This window comes from Armigeres subalbatus, chromosome 2 (genome assembly GCF_024139115.2).
Source record: "Armigeres subalbatus isolate Guangzhou_Male chromosome 2, GZ_Asu_2, whole genome shotgun sequence".
Taxonomy (NCBI): domain Eukaryota; kingdom Metazoa; phylum Arthropoda; class Insecta; order Diptera; family Culicidae; genus Armigeres; species Armigeres subalbatus.
In genome coordinates, this window is record NC_085140.1 from 81,254,006 (window position 1) to 81,272,175 (window position 18,170).

The window sequence follows — 18,170 nt, forward strand, 5'->3', positions numbered from 1 at the left end:
TTGCGATTCTACGTGATACGATGGGCGGTGGTAAAGCTTAATAAAACGAACTTCATTTACAACAACATATACAAAAAAAACAAAAACGCGATGAAGTGAGAAAGGAAGTTTAAAAAATGCACCAAACCGGCGGATATTAAATTTTCTTACAATTTGTATAAGAATTTTGCATATGCGAAATTACTAGATGTTGTACAAAACCTCACGATTTTGTTTTATAGTATGTAGTGATTCGACGAATAGAGAACTTATATTTCTGCTTTGTTATGTTCTAACCAATGTACATTAAAATATCATTTTCATTGGTTTATTGGTTGATGATCAATGTATTGTCATTGAGGTATATTTGCAGTTTATTATGATTAACTAATAAGTAACTAAATGGCAGCTTGGACATCTACTAGTAGGAGTCATTGTATTTCAAACATATTCTTGCTTTTTGTTTCTGGTAAAACTATCAATGTTAATGGAAGTTATGTTTCTAACCTTATAAACTATGCAACCATTTGCATTCACTCTTTTTTCGTCAGCGACTATTTCAATCATAAGAATAGGAAATATCAATAGCGTTCATATCTCATAAAATTCAAACCCATCGCGCACACATTGATACACTCGTCATCGAAGCTCACTTATCGACACCAGAACGCATGGCAGCAAAAAAATCCCCTGAACTTACCAGCATCCGGCCCAAACCCCATTAGATGCCTTACAGCTGTCGTCGATGGAATCGCTTCTGCGGGGACATTAGCGTACTGTCACCGTAGATTGGCGACCCCGGTGAACTACCGCTGGCGTTATTGCTAAAATCTGACGATGACAGGGGGGTTGTGCTTTGACTTAGATTGCCTGAAAAGAAAACAAGATCGAAAAAAATCACATTCATTCCGTTGTTCCACAGCTTTGTAGGTGTACGAATTAATGGGGACGCATGGTTGGTCACTGGTTGAGTCAAGCTCAAGAGAATCAAAGTCAGCTTGTTTTTCACCACTCGGAAAAAAGGAAAAAAAATCAATACAAATTTGATGATTATAAATTGCTTCCGTCCCACGAGACTTTGATTGACTTTTCCTCTGAGCATTTAGAGGAAATAACAGGTCACGACCGACGCTTCCCCAATCACTGCATGCTGGGAGAACCCGAGGCGCAGCCTCAATTTCCAATCATTTTCCGCTAATCACAAGGGTGGACGACGTTCCGCCCATAACAAATTTATATACCTATACATATTTATCTCAAGCCGATGCGACGAGTTGAGAAGCGGACAATACACAAAGCGCCCAATCGAAATGGAAAACAACCACGACACAGTAATCGAAAGGAAGGGTATCTACGGTTTTGTAAATGCCCCCCTCATGGGATGCAAATTTATTGCCAATCCTTCAACCATCAATCATCATGAGATGAATGACATAATCAACTAACTTTGTAGGACAGGACAATAAGGATTGTTAGTAGTCGATAGGAAGGAAACAGAAATAAAAAAGAACAAAAAGGTGAATTTCGCTTCAATTAGAATGTCTCGACAGTGATCTGTTTCAAGTCGCATAATTTTTTTTCTTTTGAAACAAAACCATGATCTGGAGCACAATTCTTGTTGAAGTGTGTGTGTATAGGTATCAGACAATAATGCACATCCAACCCAACTTGGTTTGCATGTGCACAAACAATACGCATAGCATAGCATAGCATAGCATAGTTACGGTGTACTTCGTAGATTGGACACTAGTGATACTCATGTTTTTCTTTTGAAATCCTTATTCAGATTGCTATCAGAAATCAAGGTGGGTGTAGTCCTTGATTCCAATCTAGGATAAAAATCACAAAAGCATGAGGATTACTACTCCTGACCACGCCCATCTTCACCGTAACTTGGGAGGGGAAGGAAGTGTTGATGTAGTACTTACTTAACAAGAGGCCCCCGACTCAGCGACACCCTCATAAGTACCACGGAGTTGGATATTGGGGAAGGTATTCGTTGGGTCAGGATTTGCCTGTAGCTGACAATGTGACCGTGGTAGATCTTACACCGTAACACACCACGCAAAGGTGTCTACCCAGCGTTACGGGGTGGTTTGCATGTGCACAAACAATACGTCGGAAAAAATAATTTGGTGACTGGAAAATGGGTTGCGATTGTTGAACTATGTTCTTAGTGTTGATAATTTGGGCTCATCAGCCTAAAGAAGTGGTTACCTCCAAAACATGTTTCGAAATAATTCTTTCACATGTGCAAATGCACAAATTGAGTTTTCAAGTATTAGTAAAATAATTAATTAGGGGATGTTCTATGAAGTCTACGTAGACTTTTTCAAATTTCAATTTCAATTTCATATCAATACCGTATTAACGGGACTGTCCCGTTTTTAGACCTTGTCCCGTTTTTTCATTGATTCTTCCAAAGAGCTCCAAAATATTATTCAAATAAATTCAATATTTTAGGTAGAGGTGTGCGCCGCCGCGTCACGCCGCCGCCGACATTTTTGCATCGGCGCGCCGCCGTTTAAAATTTGTCACGCCGTAGATCTATAATTTTTCAGGCCGATTAAAATTTTCAGTAAAAACTCCTAAGATTCATTGGATTTGCCGTATAATTTCCTGATTAACATTACGTTGAAACTCCAGAGAATTTTTCGTGAAGATATCAATTATTTCCATGAAAAATCCATATAATATCTTGCTAACACTTCGAAGACCTCTCCGTAAAAACCAAGCGTGAACATTTTGAGCAGAAAGTCACAAGGCTGAAAGTTCTTAGGCCGAATCGTTTAACTGAAAAGACTATTTAGTAGCAGCCTACCCGAGCAAAGCTTAAGAGCAAATTGATAACTTGATTTAATGTTGTGAAAATCATCGATTATGTTTACTTTATTTGATATCTTTTTGGTCGTTTTAACGGTTAAAATAACAAAACGTATTGCAGAATTATCTTACTGTGACATCAAATCAAAAACTATTTCTGCTGTCGATAAGAGCAATTCGAAAACTAAATTTGATATTGATTTCCGATAGCAAAATAAGTACACAGTTTGATGTCATATCATTCAATTTAGTAATCTACAGCAACATGAGATCAAAATATCTAATCAGTTATGATGATTTATACATATTTGAAAACTAATTATGAATCAACTTGATGTCACAATCAAAATATTCTATATGCTCTCATTATGGTTTCAGACTTTGGTAGGATATCTAGCCTTAAAATATTTGGCCGAGAATGTCATTTGGTCGAACAGTTCCTTTGGCTGAAAAAATCGTGAACTTGTCCTTCGGCCGAAATAGTCGTTTGGTCGAAAGGGCAATTTGGTCAAAAGGACATTCGGTCGAAAATGTCGTTCGACTGAATTAGTCATTTTGGATATTTTCACGACAACGACGGGAGTATCTTTTGAATTTCGCCTCAAAAAATTGATAAACTTCCCCAGAAATTCTTCTAGTTTTTCCAGAATATTCATTTAAAAATTATTTTCAGATTTTCCACGGGAACTACTTTCTAGTTTCGAGAACTCTTTGGAATTACCAAGGAAAATTGTTTGGGATTTACATGAGAATCTCTTCATAGATTTTACGGGAAGTTGTTCCAAATTTCTACAGGAAAGTATTCGGGATATTCACGGAAAGTTCCTATTGAGTCTCTGTTGAGTATTCTTTAAAATTCACACAGAAAATTGTGACTAGTGAAAGAGATGCTTTAACGTTGACTTTCCCAATCTAAATTAATCAAGACGGTTAGTTTTTTATCCTTCATTTTTTCGCAGTGAGAAGTTCATCATTAAACGGCTAACTTCAAAACATCGGAAAAATGCTCGAAATTTTTGAGGATTGTTTTTGGATTTCTTCAGAAAATTTTATCTATTTTTGATTAAAAATTCTTGGTAAGTTCCATTCCATTCCAATAAGACCGAAAATGACAGACGGCCAAGCTGGTAATTTGACCGAAAACGCCGTTTGCCCTAACAGGTCGTCTGGCCGAAACCATCGTTGTTTAGTATATTAAGTGATACTAGCGTTTCACGCTGTAAATATTAGACATAGAGCAATGTACCCTTAGACAAAGTTGTAGAGGGGAAATAGCGCTAGAAGTCTGATATACAACACTTTCCGGAATTCCGCCTCTGGAATGAGTTATTGGCTAAATACTAAATGATAATGAAATGATAAGTTCAATCCTTGCCTAGAAATGCCAATTTAGCAGAAATAGTTTTTTGACAGAATGGGCAATTTGGCCAAAAATGTCATGTGGACTAACAGGGTCATACGGCCAAATTTCAATAACTGAACCTCGTACTGAATGGGTAGTATGGTCAGAAATGGCGTTCGGGTGAAAAAGTCGTTTGACCGAATATACATCATCATCATTTGACCAAAAATGCCGTTTGGTAAAAATGGCATTTGGCAGAAAGAGCCATTTGGCCCTTAAATGTCCTTTCTGCAACCTTCTTTAAAAAGTGTCGTTCGGCTGAATTGATCATTTTGCCAAAAAAGACGTTCATCCGAATAGGTCATTTGGCAGATAATGCCGTTCGGCCAGAAAGGACATTTTCGGGCCAAATTACCATTCCTACCAAACGGAATTTTCAGTCAAATGATCTATTCGGTTAAACGATTGCGCGGCCGGTAATAAAGTTAATCAGTTCAGTGCGTGTTGGCTCTTGTTTCGGACAGCAGAACGATCGCGCGATTGGCCGAAATATTGTGTTCTGCATTGCGCGGCCGTCAGTGCCTGTTTTGTCGTGTTTCTGCTCAGTAAGTAGATAGAGAATTTTTCTGGAAAACTCCTTAAAGGCTCCCGCGGAAATTCTTAAGAATTGACTGTTTTAGCGTTGGCCATGCCAAACTAGCCGTCTTTATTATTCTAGACCAGGCTTGTAAAATGTCATCTGCATGTCATTTGACTAATTTGTTCATAACTTTCTTAAGGAGCAAAATTAACGCATGAGTAGGGCTATATTTTTGTCCAAGGGTACATTACTCTAAATATAACATATGCGGCTGGAAAGTGAAAACTCTCCAAAATGTCACGTGTCATTTGACATAATGTCATTTGAATGACATTTTGCCTCCCACGCCCTAGATTACATATTTACAGCAATGTCTTGTTAGACAAAGTTGTAGGCACATTTAAGCGCTATAAGTTCGCCATACCTCAGGAAGTGATAGCTAACTTCTGAAAAAAGTTCTGAGAAAATTATACAAACGAATGCAAATGACATTTTACAACACTGTTCTAGACTGAGAAAGTCAACGGTAAAACACCCATTCAACCAGCAGCACTCTACTACAATTATCAATAATGTTCTGTGAAAATTTGTAAGAATACCCTACAGAAACTCAATAAGAACTTTTCATAAATTTCCGAAGTTTTTCCTGTAAAAGTTAGGAACATTTTTTTGTGAAAATTCTGAAATTTCTCATGTTAATCGCGACAATTTTTTTGCTGAAATTTCAAACAAGTTTAATTGGGAATTCTCCAGATTTTTCTGGAGAAGTTCATTAAATTTTTCATGTGAAAATAAAAAAAAATCTTCTTTTATTGTCTCGAAAATATCCCGAAAAAATTTGAAAAAAAAAATCTTTGAAAAACGTAATGAAAATATCACCACGCTGATTCACGCCGTCGCCGCTGCCGGGTAAAATGACATTCGTCGTGACGCCGAAAACGCCGCCGCCGCCGCCGACCAAAATTCTGACAAACGCCGCCGCCGACGAATATTGGACCGGCGCACACCTCTAATTTTAAGCAGAAAATTCGGCTAATTTCATCAGTGGGTTAAACGAAATTAGTAACTTAGTAGGCAAGTATTTCCTGAAAATCAGGTCACGCCTCAACGGCAATATAATGAAGCGCAGGGACAGACATTCTAATTTCCAGATGAAGTTCATTTTCAATTATTTTTTTAATCTTCCGAAGTAGGTAATTCATTTTTTTTTAAATCTGCTGTACCACATTTTTCCAATCATTCTTTTCAAAACATCAAGAATTATTCAAAGCCTTTCTGAATAATTCTGAATATTCCGAAAGCATCCACTGTAAAAAGCAACTGAATGAAATCTAGTTTAAGGCAGACGAGCTTGGTGGTCTAGCGGATACCAATTCTGCCTCATAAGCAGGAGGTCGTGGGTTCAATTCCAGGCTTGTCCCTTTCCTACTTTATATTCTATCTTAGTTCTTTCTGTGTTTTACGTTCTACCAAAACTATTCCTACCGTTAAAACCTTCCACACTAACAATTCCAAAAAGCCTCCCGTGGCACCTATGGAAGGTCGTAGAGCTCTCTGCATCTTTCTTAAGTAGGTGTCCAACTAACCATCCTTCCTCTTCCTTCGCATTCGCAAAGAGACATGTCCAAGACAGATCTCGACAATTGGAGAGCGCATTGCCTCTATCTAAGAGAAAGTGATTAGTCCCAAATCAATATATATGGTAAGGGACATAAGTGATGCCTCTCTCTCATACAATAGTTCAGCCTTGTACCACCTACGAATTTGTGCGAATTGCTCAATGCTAATGCTAATGAACAAAATCGAGTTTAAGGCAGTTTCACAAATCGAGGTGAAAATTTGGTCGGATTAAAGGTTAGATACAAGGTCCTCGCGTACTTTAAGGCTAGTTTACACATCAGGAGCTTGTCTGCAAATTTCGCTCCCTTGTGTGTGGACTTCCGTTATAAAAAAAAAGAAATTGGGCCGATTTAAAATATAATCCGGCGGAACAATTCCAAATAATTTTAAATACAAATTTAAAATACAATCCGAGCTGTAAGCCAGAATATGACGACGGCCAGGATTTTTTTTTCACTTTTCGCGACGAAATTGCATGAGTTCCGCTATTTTACTGGGAGCACATGGAAACAACATCATTGGGCAAGATTCCCGAGGTGTGAGGCTACTTTTAGAGTCACAAGGATGTCTACTCATCTGTAATAACCAAAATCCCTGATTTTTTTCAGGTTTTTGCCAGGTAAAACAAACGTAGGGGAAAATACGGCTTTGGCAGGTTTTGTTCTATTAAGGACTGTATCGAAAATAAGTTATCCACATCATTTTATTCGAATAAAATCGTATGAATTTTGAAAATTTGTTACAATTTGTCTAGCAATATATGTTTATTCTGTTTGTTAAGTTTTATGAAAAAAATATAATACTGAACGAATATTGCACTCTTCCAACATTTATTCGAGCATTTTTATTCCTGGTCACAAATCGACATAAAATTGCCTCGTATTTTAACATGATTACTTTCTGACTCAAATTCCGGTCATTTGATTTCGATTTTCTTCCTTTTCCGACAGGTTAGCAAACGTGTAGTATTCCCCAAGCTTGTTGACCATGAATTTTTACCTTTGGGGTGGATAGCGAAACGCTTGGTCAAATTATCCACCTTGATGCCTTTCTTCCGGAGCCATGTGTCCAAAACTCGAATTTCAATATCACTTTCAATTTGCGATACATCGGAAACAACAAATTTTCAACAAACAAACAAAATGTTATTTGAAACTTAACATATGAATACATCGATTGCAGGGTAAAACAAACCAATACCTTCGTGAGCTTCAGAGTAGTAGCACTTTGAAAGTGGATAACTTATTTTCGATACAGTCCTTATTGTCAGGGGGGTTTTGTCGACCAAATTTTATGAAATTGATATGCAAAGAATGTTTAGGCCAAATTTGAGCATAATCAGTCATAAAAAAACCCTGACAATAATAGAACAAAACCTGCCAAAGCCGTCATTCCCCCTATCATATTTAGATTTTGCAGCTAAATAATCAATTCAATCAAGTAAATATTAAGAAACATTTCCAGGAATTCCTTCGTAAGTTCATCCAGAAAATGCATCAGCCATTTTATAAAAAAATCCTTCAGGAATTCCTTAAAAAGTTCTTCCAGGGATTTTTTCGAAAAATCCTCCGGAAATGAATTCAGAAGTTTCTTCAAAGAGGAAATTCTAGGAATTGCTTCGGAATTTCCCTAAAGAATTTGTTCGGAACTTCCTCCGGTATTTCATTCGGAAATTCCTTTGGCAATTTCTTTGAAAATTTCTTTATAAATTCCTTTCGAAAATACTTTGAAGAATTCTTCAGAAATTCTTTTAAAATTTCGTTGAAATTTATTTCAGGAATTTCTTTGGAAACTTGTTGAAAAATCCTTTCAGATATTTTTTATAATATCTTTTGGATTTTATTTCAGTAATATCCTCAGAAAACTATTCTAACTTTTTTAGGAATTGTTCCGGAAATTTGTTTGGAAATTTCTTCAAAGGACAACAAATGACCAATGGTTACAGCGCCATCTGCGTTCAAGTACTTCTGTTTCTACTGGAAATGCTTTCGAAAAATGCTTCAGAAAATCCTGGGGATTTTTTTAGGAACTCATTCGAATATTTCTTTAGAAAAACTTTTCAAAACACCTTAACCCTTTCAGGACGACTTTTTTTACATTGATTTATCGTACAGATTTGAGTTTTTCCGCTCGATCCTTACAAAACTAGTATAGAAAGAACTAAAAGAGGTGTGAAATATTTTTTTCGAATGTTCTAGGCTGTCCAAACTGTTCTGAAGCAAGTGCATACCCTTGAATGCATCAGAAAATATCTCTAAAAAGGATGTCCAAGACTGAGAGTCCAAAAATATCTATGTGATCATAAGACATGAAATTATCGAGATTTGAATAACCTATTTCAGGCTCTCCAAAACAGCCTGATGTTCAGTACATACGATCTACCCGATCAACCAAGCTCTGAACGATGTATTCGTGCAGCGCTAAATATCCCAGCAGGTCCATCGGGCCGATTTCACTCATTCCTTTTGCAAACTAATACAGGCATTTTTGGTTCTCCAAAACGTCAAGGAGTTCAAAACATGCGATGTATCTAATCAACCAAGCCCTGAACGATGAATCCGTGCATCCCAAAACATCCCAGCAGGTTATTATTATTATTTATTTAGTTAACATCTAAACAGATAACACTGAATCAACAATTTGACACCACAATACACGGTTCGAGGCCGCATCTCTCCATCCTCGGATACGCCCCACGCTCGCCAAGTCGTTCTGCACCTGGTCTGCCCATCTCGCTCGCTGCGCTCCACGCCGTCTCGTACCTGCCGGATCGGAAGCGAGCACCATCTTTGCAGGGTTGCTGTCCGGCATTCTTGCAACATGTCCTGCCCATCGTACCCTTCCGGCTTTAGCTACCTTCTGGATACTGGGTTCGCCGTAGAGTTGGGCGAGCTCATGGTTCAGTCTTCGCCGCCACACACCGTCTTCTTGCACACCACCAAAGATGGTCCTAAGCACCCGTCTCTCGAATACTCCGAGTGCTTGCAAGTCCTCCTCGAGCATTGTCCATGTTTCATGTCCGTAGAGGACAACCGGTCTTATAAGCGTCTTGTACATGACACATTTGGTGCGGTGGCGAATCTTTTTCGACCGCAGTTTCTTCTGGAGCCCGTAGTAGGCCCGACTTCCACTGATGATGCGCCTTCGTATTTCACGACTAACGTTGTTGTCAGCCGTTAGCAAGGATCCGAGGTAGACGAATTCCTCGACCACCTCGAAGGTATCCCCGTCTATCGTAACACTGCTTCCCAGGTGGGCCCTGTCACGCTCGGTTCCGCCCACAAGCATGTACTTTGTCTTTGACGCATTCACCACAAGTCCAACTTTTGTTGCTTCACGTTTCAGGCGGGTGTAAAGTTCTGCCACCTTTGCAAATGTTCGGCCGACAATGTCCATGTCATCCGCGAAGCAAATAAATTGACTGGATCTGTTGAAAATCGTACCCCGGCTGTTACACCCGGCTCTCCGCATGACACCTTCTAGCGCAATGTTGAACAACAGGCACGAAAGTCCATCACCTTGTCTTAGTCCCCGGCGCGATTCGAACGAACTGGAGTGTTCGCCCGAAATCTTCACACAGTTTTGCACACCATCCACCGTTGCTTTGATCACTCTGGTAAGCTTCCTAGGGAAGCTGTTCTCGTCCATAATTTTCCATAGCTCTACGCGGTCTATACTGTCGTATGCCGCCTTGAAATCAACGAACAGATGGTGCGTTGGGACCTGGTATTCACGGCATTTTTGAAGGATTTGCCGTACAGTAAAGATCTGGTCCGTTGTCGTCAACGTCAACGAAGCCGGCTTGATAACTTCCCACGAACTCGTTCACTAATCATCCCAGCAGGTCCATTGAGCCGATAGAATTTCGCGTATTATGTTGACTAGCTACTACAGACCTTTTAGGTTCTCAAAAACGTCCGGCAGTTTAAAACATGCAATCTTTCCGATCAACCATGTATTCGTGCATCGCTAAATATCCCAGCAGGTCTAATGTGTCCATTGGATTTCACTCAACACTTTTACTAGCAACTACAGGCCTTATCAAACCGGCCTAGGGTTCAGAACGTGCGATCTACCCGATCAACTAAGTCCTGAACGATGTATCCGTTTTATTATTTTCTCGATTACTCTGATGGTTCTTTCGGAAAAAAAAAATCCAAAAAACTTCTAATCCACATCTCGATGCATACTTGAGTCAGTGGTCCTTTCATTGGCGACTCATAGAGGATCGGCTGTATTATAGACTCTTTTTAGAGCTCGGATCATGTGATCTATTCAATAAACAAACTTATGAATGGGGTAGGATATGATATCCCAATAGGTTCATAGAGTTGATATGACTTCAGCCATTTTTCATACAAGCTACTCAGACCTTTTAGGTTCACCAAAACGTCCTGGAAACCGTAACGATTGAACTACTTGATCATCCGACTACGTGTACGCAGAACAAATCGCAGGTTAACCTCATTGTCATTGTGCATCTTGACTCATGATTATTTTGGAGCACCTTGGATATTGGATCTCATGTTCAAGGAAATTAAGATCATATGCTTATTACACCGGAAATTAATAAAAAAATAAAAAAAAATATTACACCGGATTGAGTAAATACCGATGATGAGGATATCGCGAAAGTCTTGACTGATCTGGAGGATACAAAAGCCTTGATTGATCTGATGGATACCGTGGGCTGAACTCCAGAACGTTTTGGAGTACCTTGAGCATCCCGTATTCAAGAAAATTGGATTTGCATGATGCGTATATGCCTATTGAACCGGATTGGGTGTATACCGGCGATAAGGACATTGCAAAAACCTTGGTTGGTCCGGTAGATACCGTGGGCTGAACTCCAGAACGTTTTGGAGTACCTTGAGCATCTCGTATTCAAGAAAAAATTATTTGCCTGATGCCTATATGCTTATTAAATCAGATTGGGTGTATACCGACGACGAGGACATTGCCAAGGCCTTAATTGCTCCGGTAGGTACCATGGGCTGAGCTCGAGACCGTTTTGAAGTACCTTGAGCATCTCGTACTCCTGAAAATTAATCACAGACATAACGTTCAGGGTGGCTCAACTTGTCTGAGTATTCAGAACTGTCAAACAAGATGTATTTGCATGCTCTCAGAAGCGAAATCTTCCCAAGGTTTCTAATATCTGGGTCTTTAGGGTATAGTCAAAGTTGACCTCTGATATTTTTCATGCAAAGCCAACATCCTGGTGAACAGTTTTGCCAAAGAAACTGGGGACCTATCTCTTTTCTGTGATTTTACACACCGAATCTAAAACGCTGGGCATATATGACCCATCCGTCCTGAAAGGGTTAAGGAATTGTCCACGAATACGCCTCTAGAGATTCCTTCGGAAATTCCTCAAGTAACAAATTATTGCTGAGTAACCATTTATTCAACTAATTTTATTTAACCTTCGTTTAAATAAATGTTATACAATAGAACTGAAGACGTTTGCTCAGCTCTTATCCAGTTTTCCGCGAGCGGTAATGCGGTCTCTGATTTGATGTTTGTGAAGGTCAACTGTACCCACCGTTCCGAGCATTCTAACCAATATGGTAAATAAGAAGGTGCTGATGATGTGGACTCACGCCTTCTTATTTATCACATTGATCAAAATGCTCCGAATGGTGGGTGCAGTTGACCTCCACAAACGTCAAATCAGAGACTGGCCCACTGGCAAGCTGACGGCCATTACAGCTTGCGGAAAACTGGATACATCTAATTGTGGTGATTTTATACAACCTGAGGTTGGCTTAAGGTGTTCAATAAACCTCCTTAAGAGTTAAATCAGCTGTTGTACAGCAATAATAGAGCAATATAGCATACAGTGAGTCCAAAACAGTATTCGTCTAGCAGTGTGTTTTCTAGAAAATGTCAAAGATAGAATCTAGTAAGCTCAAAAAAAATAAACTAGCGATTACATTGTGTAGCAGATTAATCAATTCATCTTTATTATTAAAAATCCAACGGAAAAACAAAACGTTAACAAAAATAAGTGTAACAAAACATAACAATTCATGAAATGTGGGCTCAAAAAGTATTCGTCTACTCAGGGTTTTCGCACTTTTCAAACGGAAACAAGAGTTGTAGAATAGAATTCAATATTTAGTTGGATTCCTCTGTGTATCTCTGACGGTTTGTAGTCTTTGTGACATGGACCTGACCAAATTAGCCGTGACGGGGGACGGGATTTTCTCCCATCCTTCTTTCAATGCTATTTTCAATTCGTTGTTGTTGGTAATGTGAGTTTTACGAATTTTGTCGTTCAGCACCTGTCAAAGGTGCTCAATTGGTTTCATATATGGGCTCTGTGGAGGCGTTTTGAATTGATTGGGGTATTATAGAGTAGCTACAGCATGGTATTTTGGGCTGTGTGCTTGGGATAATTATCATGCCGAACGATTTATGCTCCTTGTAAGCCTAATTTCTCAGCTCTGGCGTTCACATTTTCCTTCAAAATGCGGATGAACATTTTGTGATCCATAATTCCTTCAATAATATGAAATTTTCTCACACCTGTTGCGCTCATGCACCTCGCAGATCATTACGGAGCCCCCACCATGCTTTACTGCTGAAAAGAGGTTCTTGTGCTGCATCTCAGTATTCATTTTCCGCCATATCATACATCGGCAATTTGATCCAAATGTGCTGTACTTGCTTTCGTCAGATATAATTTCGGACCATTTCGGATTCCGAAAGTACTCCTTCTTCCAGCGATATGTTTTTGGTGAAATCGAGCCGTTTTTGATTATTTGATGGCTCACTTTGAATTTCTTCAATGATACTCGCCCATTATACCCATACTTTCCGCAGGTATTTCTATTTGTATTAATTCATATCTTAGCACTTATTCTCTCCAACTCACTTGCCTACATGGGTGCACTCGTTTTAAAGTTTTTATTTTGACATTTCGCATAATAAATCGCTCATCGTGATCAGTTTACCCTTGCGGACGACCACTCCGTTATTTGTTTTGAAAGGTTTTTGTGGCGCTATTGCGATCAATCGCCAATTAAATGGTCGAATGGGGTCTACCCACAATTCTTGCAAACTCGTAAGTCAACTTGCACTAATTATGTAGGCCTAGGATGAGTTTTCTTTCATTGGGACTCATCTCTTTACCTTTTCGACCCATGGTGCCTTTATTTGCAACGCCAAGATCAATCAAAACAATAACATTGTTTAATATGTCATTGAGTATTGAAAAAAAAATGTTGCTAGACACCACCAGAGTGTGCTACTATCACTCAGTACTGAGATTTTCATTTTCATTGAGAGAGGTCACGCGATATTTACATTTTATTCTCTCCCGCTTTCAAAGAAAATATAAACAATGAAAGGAATTTTGCTATATTTTCACGGATTTTTATTTCATGAAAGCGCATCAAACTATTGTAAACAAGCTGTTTCTTCTTGAATAATGTTACTTCTAACTCGAAAATCAAAAACAATACAATCATTTTATCGACTACTCATCGTTATTTGCACAGATCTATTAGAACTATTTGGAAATTTAGATTTCAAAACAAACTAACATTCCCATCATGACTGCTTGTAATGTGACAGGTGACCGGGAGACGGCTACATTTTCATTTGGTCTCTTGAAAATGAAAATGCAATGTTTTCGCTTTCACATGACAGTCACGAAAACTACCAGTACTGCTATCACTACATGCGAATAAAACTATTATACTCGTGTTTCACGCGACTTCTTCTTAAATAGACGAATATTTTTTAAGCGAGCGAAATTAATGGAATTTTGATGTTTTCTACATGACAACAAAAGTAATAAATTTCAATTTGTTTTTGAATGATAATCATGTACTGATAAGTTTTCTATCACATTTAGAAGAAAGTTTTATGATATCGCTTCTATCACGCCTAGGTTTTATATTTTACTAAAAGATATGCAGCTAGACGAATACTTTTTTATTTTTAGAACTGACAGAAGATCATAGAGCTGAAGAATCATACTGATCATCAATGAGAACCGGTATTTACGGTATTGAGAAAAACATTAAAATTTGTGATTTGATTGCATAAAATTGTAATATGGAGTAAGTAGAAAAAAGGTGACAAATTGTCGGGGTTCTGTCAATTCTCACCGAGCACCAATAAAAAATCGCCCATTTCTACGACCAAATCGAGCGTCCGAATATCTGGCGATACGTCTATTTCGTTCGAGACGTTATATGGATTAAAGCAACATAGCTCTAGAAGGTACATTTCGAAAATATGGTGTGCAAAGAAACGGATACATCAACAAGTTTTACATGACCCTTGGTTTTGCGAATGACATCGACATCATTGATGTAGTTCGCAGAGCAGCGAAAGAAGCTTTCGTGCCTTGTAAACGGAAGACTGAAGGAATAGTACTGGCAGAGAACAGGACAGTCCAAACAACAATTAGAAGCTTTGCTTATCCTCAATCTCACTTTTAAACGCATCAAACAAACTTTTAGTATCAAAGCCGCAAACTGATTATATCTCTTGTTCTGTAAATTCAAAGAAATATTTATAAATTTAAGACTGCCATTCGTTTTGTCGTCAGGATAAACACTATCCAAAAGAAATTCCATCAATAGCAAACAAGGATCCTAAAATATGTCCACTATTCAACACAGCTATCATTAAATACGCATTCAATAAAGAAAACTCAAAGAGCGTGGTCGTCATCAATAGCACGGCTTGCCTGCCGGTAAACGTGTTAGTGTCCAATGTGTTTTTTTTTTTGCATGAATGAAAACTTCTAATTGGATCTTGTAAATCGGTACTTTTAAACATTGACATGAGCTGATGACATAACTTCACATCCCAATGAAAAAAATATCAGAATTCCCACAGTTTCCGATAGTATTGGAATTAGTCTTAATTAGATTATAAGCAACTTCTAAGGTCTAAATTCACTGTAGAATTTTTATGTACTATGTTATGGGACAATCATGCGTAGAAGCAAACCAAAAGATAACCTCCAAGCGCAAAAAATACAAGGCTTGATGTATGAAGGCAATAGACATAGAAAATGGCATCGACCATCCGTTTTTTTGTCTAGCGCAAACGATTGATTGCTTCATATTCCCTACTGACGTAGCGGACGTGTGCAGACGAAAGGGAACTTATCTCGCGCGTCATAAAACGTGACTCCCATCGCACTGCTTTCGAAAACTAGTTCGTTCGCAGACGATGGCTTTCAGCAGCACTTATGAAAATAGGGAGGAAATCCCAAAAGAAGTCGTTTTTCCCACATAGGAAAAATGTAGGTATGCGTCCTTCTCCACTTCCGGACAGGAAATGATGGAAAATCGCTGTTCTGGACTGCGGAAAAATGTTGATGTATGACGCTGCCACCGCCGCCGATCAAACGCGAGCAGCAAAAGAAACCAAGGCAGAGGAATTCCATTCTTGTGCGAAGAGAAAGTGCGGCTCTTGCCGAAAGGGACCACGCGGAAAGCCTTAATTTTCAAATCCATTCAGGCAAAGGATGACGACGATGATGTCGAGGGTCGTTGGGAATTGATTGATTGAATTCCGATGAGGGCCATTGGTTTTCAGTTGTTTGCAGGATTTTTTTTCTTTTCTGATAGATAGTTTATTTTCTCTTCTTTTCGGATAAGATAGTAGTCTATCCTTGTGGATTGCCTTGAACATACTAGTCGGCAATGTTTTCTATCGTTTGCAATGAATCTAATGAATTAGTAATACGGTTTCTTAGTATTCTACATTAAAAAGTACCACATGAGCTCATGGTATATGTTCGAGGTTTAAGCATTCGATCTAGGTATGAGAAATATTTTATATTCCAAAACGTATATGTAATAGTTTCTGAAGATCTTAGCATTTTAATCATAGATATTCAGATAATTGTCATGAAGTTCCAAAACACTTTTTAACAAGTAGACTTGTACAAAAAGTACAACACGTGCTTAAATAACCACATAATTGCTACTATTTATTGCAGTACGAAACATAAACAAAACGACAAAATCATTACAACAACGAGCGTGTACTCAATTATAAATTTATTTCAAACACACAATATTGAAAATTGTATACCGCCATCGGGGGTGACAATGGGTCTTGGGGGTGAGAATGGGTCACTGTTTCAACTACTTGACCCATTCTCACCCCCATTTGACCCATTGTCACCTCCGACGACGGTATCTGTTTCTTCTACTTCTTGGAGCTTATTGATACAAATATGTATAATAATTCTTTTAGGTACGATTCAGATGTTCGAACACTGCTAGAAACACAGATTTAAAAAAATCAATCAGTCACTCATAAGTCAATTTAAAAAAAATCAAATTCGTTTATTTGTAGGCTCAGGCGTGTATAACATTTTACGGAGCCACGATTCATTGATATATGTACAATCAATATAATCATATTAATTATTTGGTAAGAGAGTAATAGAAGCCAACGTACTCTTGATGACTCGAGGTTAGATTAATTAAAAATTTTGTCAATTCGTGTTCTGTCTCATGCTGTTGGTCATGACGTATAAAAAGCATTAAATTTCAAATTTGGAAGATTTCAAAATGGAAGATAGACCGCAGAATGAAAAAGAAACTACCAGTCGCATTTATCTCTCGGCAAAAGACTAAGTCGAGTCAAGTACGAGACACTGAAGACGACCACACAGTTGTGGTCGAAATACGTATCTGCAAAGATATCAAAATAATTGGTGGAATTAAATGGAGAGTACTAAACTCGTCTTAGACATTCCACTAAAAAGAGCCTAAAATATTTTTTCCCCATATTAATTGTTTTTTTTTTGTTTCTTTATTAAAGAAGACGTGGGCTCACGTCTGGCAATTCTCTAAATTTGGAGGTGTGGTGCACCAAAACAATAATTTGAAACAACTGACTACATGAAAGTTGATCTACAACATTTATTATTATTATTTTTGACCTTCCACTATATTGTATTGTAACGTTAGTGGATGAAGGTACGTTTATTCTTTTTGCTACATTCGCGTTTCCTTTCGGTACTGTTCTCTGTTTTCAGGAGTTCTATTAGGACAGCTTCCGGTCGATCCCAGGACCTACTTAAGTGGAATTTACAGAAATGAAAGCAAAAAGGGCTTCACAAAAGTTCTAGGGGGAATGACGGCTTTGGCAGGTTTTGTTCTATTATTGGCAGAGGGGTTTTTTATGACTGATTATGCTCAAATTTGGCATAAACATTCTTTGCATATCAAAGAATATTGTGGCCAAATTTCATAAAATTTGGTCGACAAAAACCCCCCTGCCAATAATAGAACAAAACCTGCCAAAGTCGTCTTTCCCCCTATTTCTTTTACTCAACCAAGCATTTTTCGATTGTGGAAATGGAGGCTTTTTGTGATTCGTTTTTTTTTGGAAAATTATTCGCTCATCGAAGAGATTTTTGTTAGATTCGGAATGAATGTTTCAGCATATTTTATTCCCATGATGTGTTCATTGATTTATTTAGGGGAACAAGGGGCAATATGGACATCCTAAGGTTTTAATCATTTTCAAATTCAATATATTTCGGACTTCTGACAACTACATGATGCTATTACTCATAACCCCCAGTTCTAGTTCTGTATTGAAAATAAGGAAATTGTTTTTGCAACAAGAAAGGGATTATAATGTAAGCAAATATCGGAGGAACTTTCGGAGAAACTATCGGAGGAACTTTCGGAGGAACTTCCGGAGGAATTCCCAGAGGAACTTCCGGAGGAATTCCCGGAGAAACTTCCGGAGGAATTCCCGGAGAAACTTCCGGAAGAATTCCCGGAGGAACTTCCGGAGGAATTGCCGGAGGAACTTCCGGAGGAATTCCCG

The 18,170-nt window shown here is 38.4% G+C and overlaps 1 protein-coding gene across 1 annotated transcript in view; it reads right to left on the bottom strand.

The window, feature by feature from the left end:
* Nucleotides 1-208: 208 nt before the first annotated feature.
* Nucleotides 209-18,170, bottom strand: part of LOC134209477 (nuclear pore membrane glycoprotein 210) — a 51,402-nt gene continuing 33,440 nt past the window's right edge. The window contains exon 9 of the mRNA XM_062685459.1: nucleotides 209-849. Coding sequence (XP_062541443.1) covers nucleotides 710-849 — 140 coding nt within the window. The 3' untranslated portion in view covers nucleotides 209-709. The remainder of the gene's footprint in view (nucleotides 850-18,170) is intronic.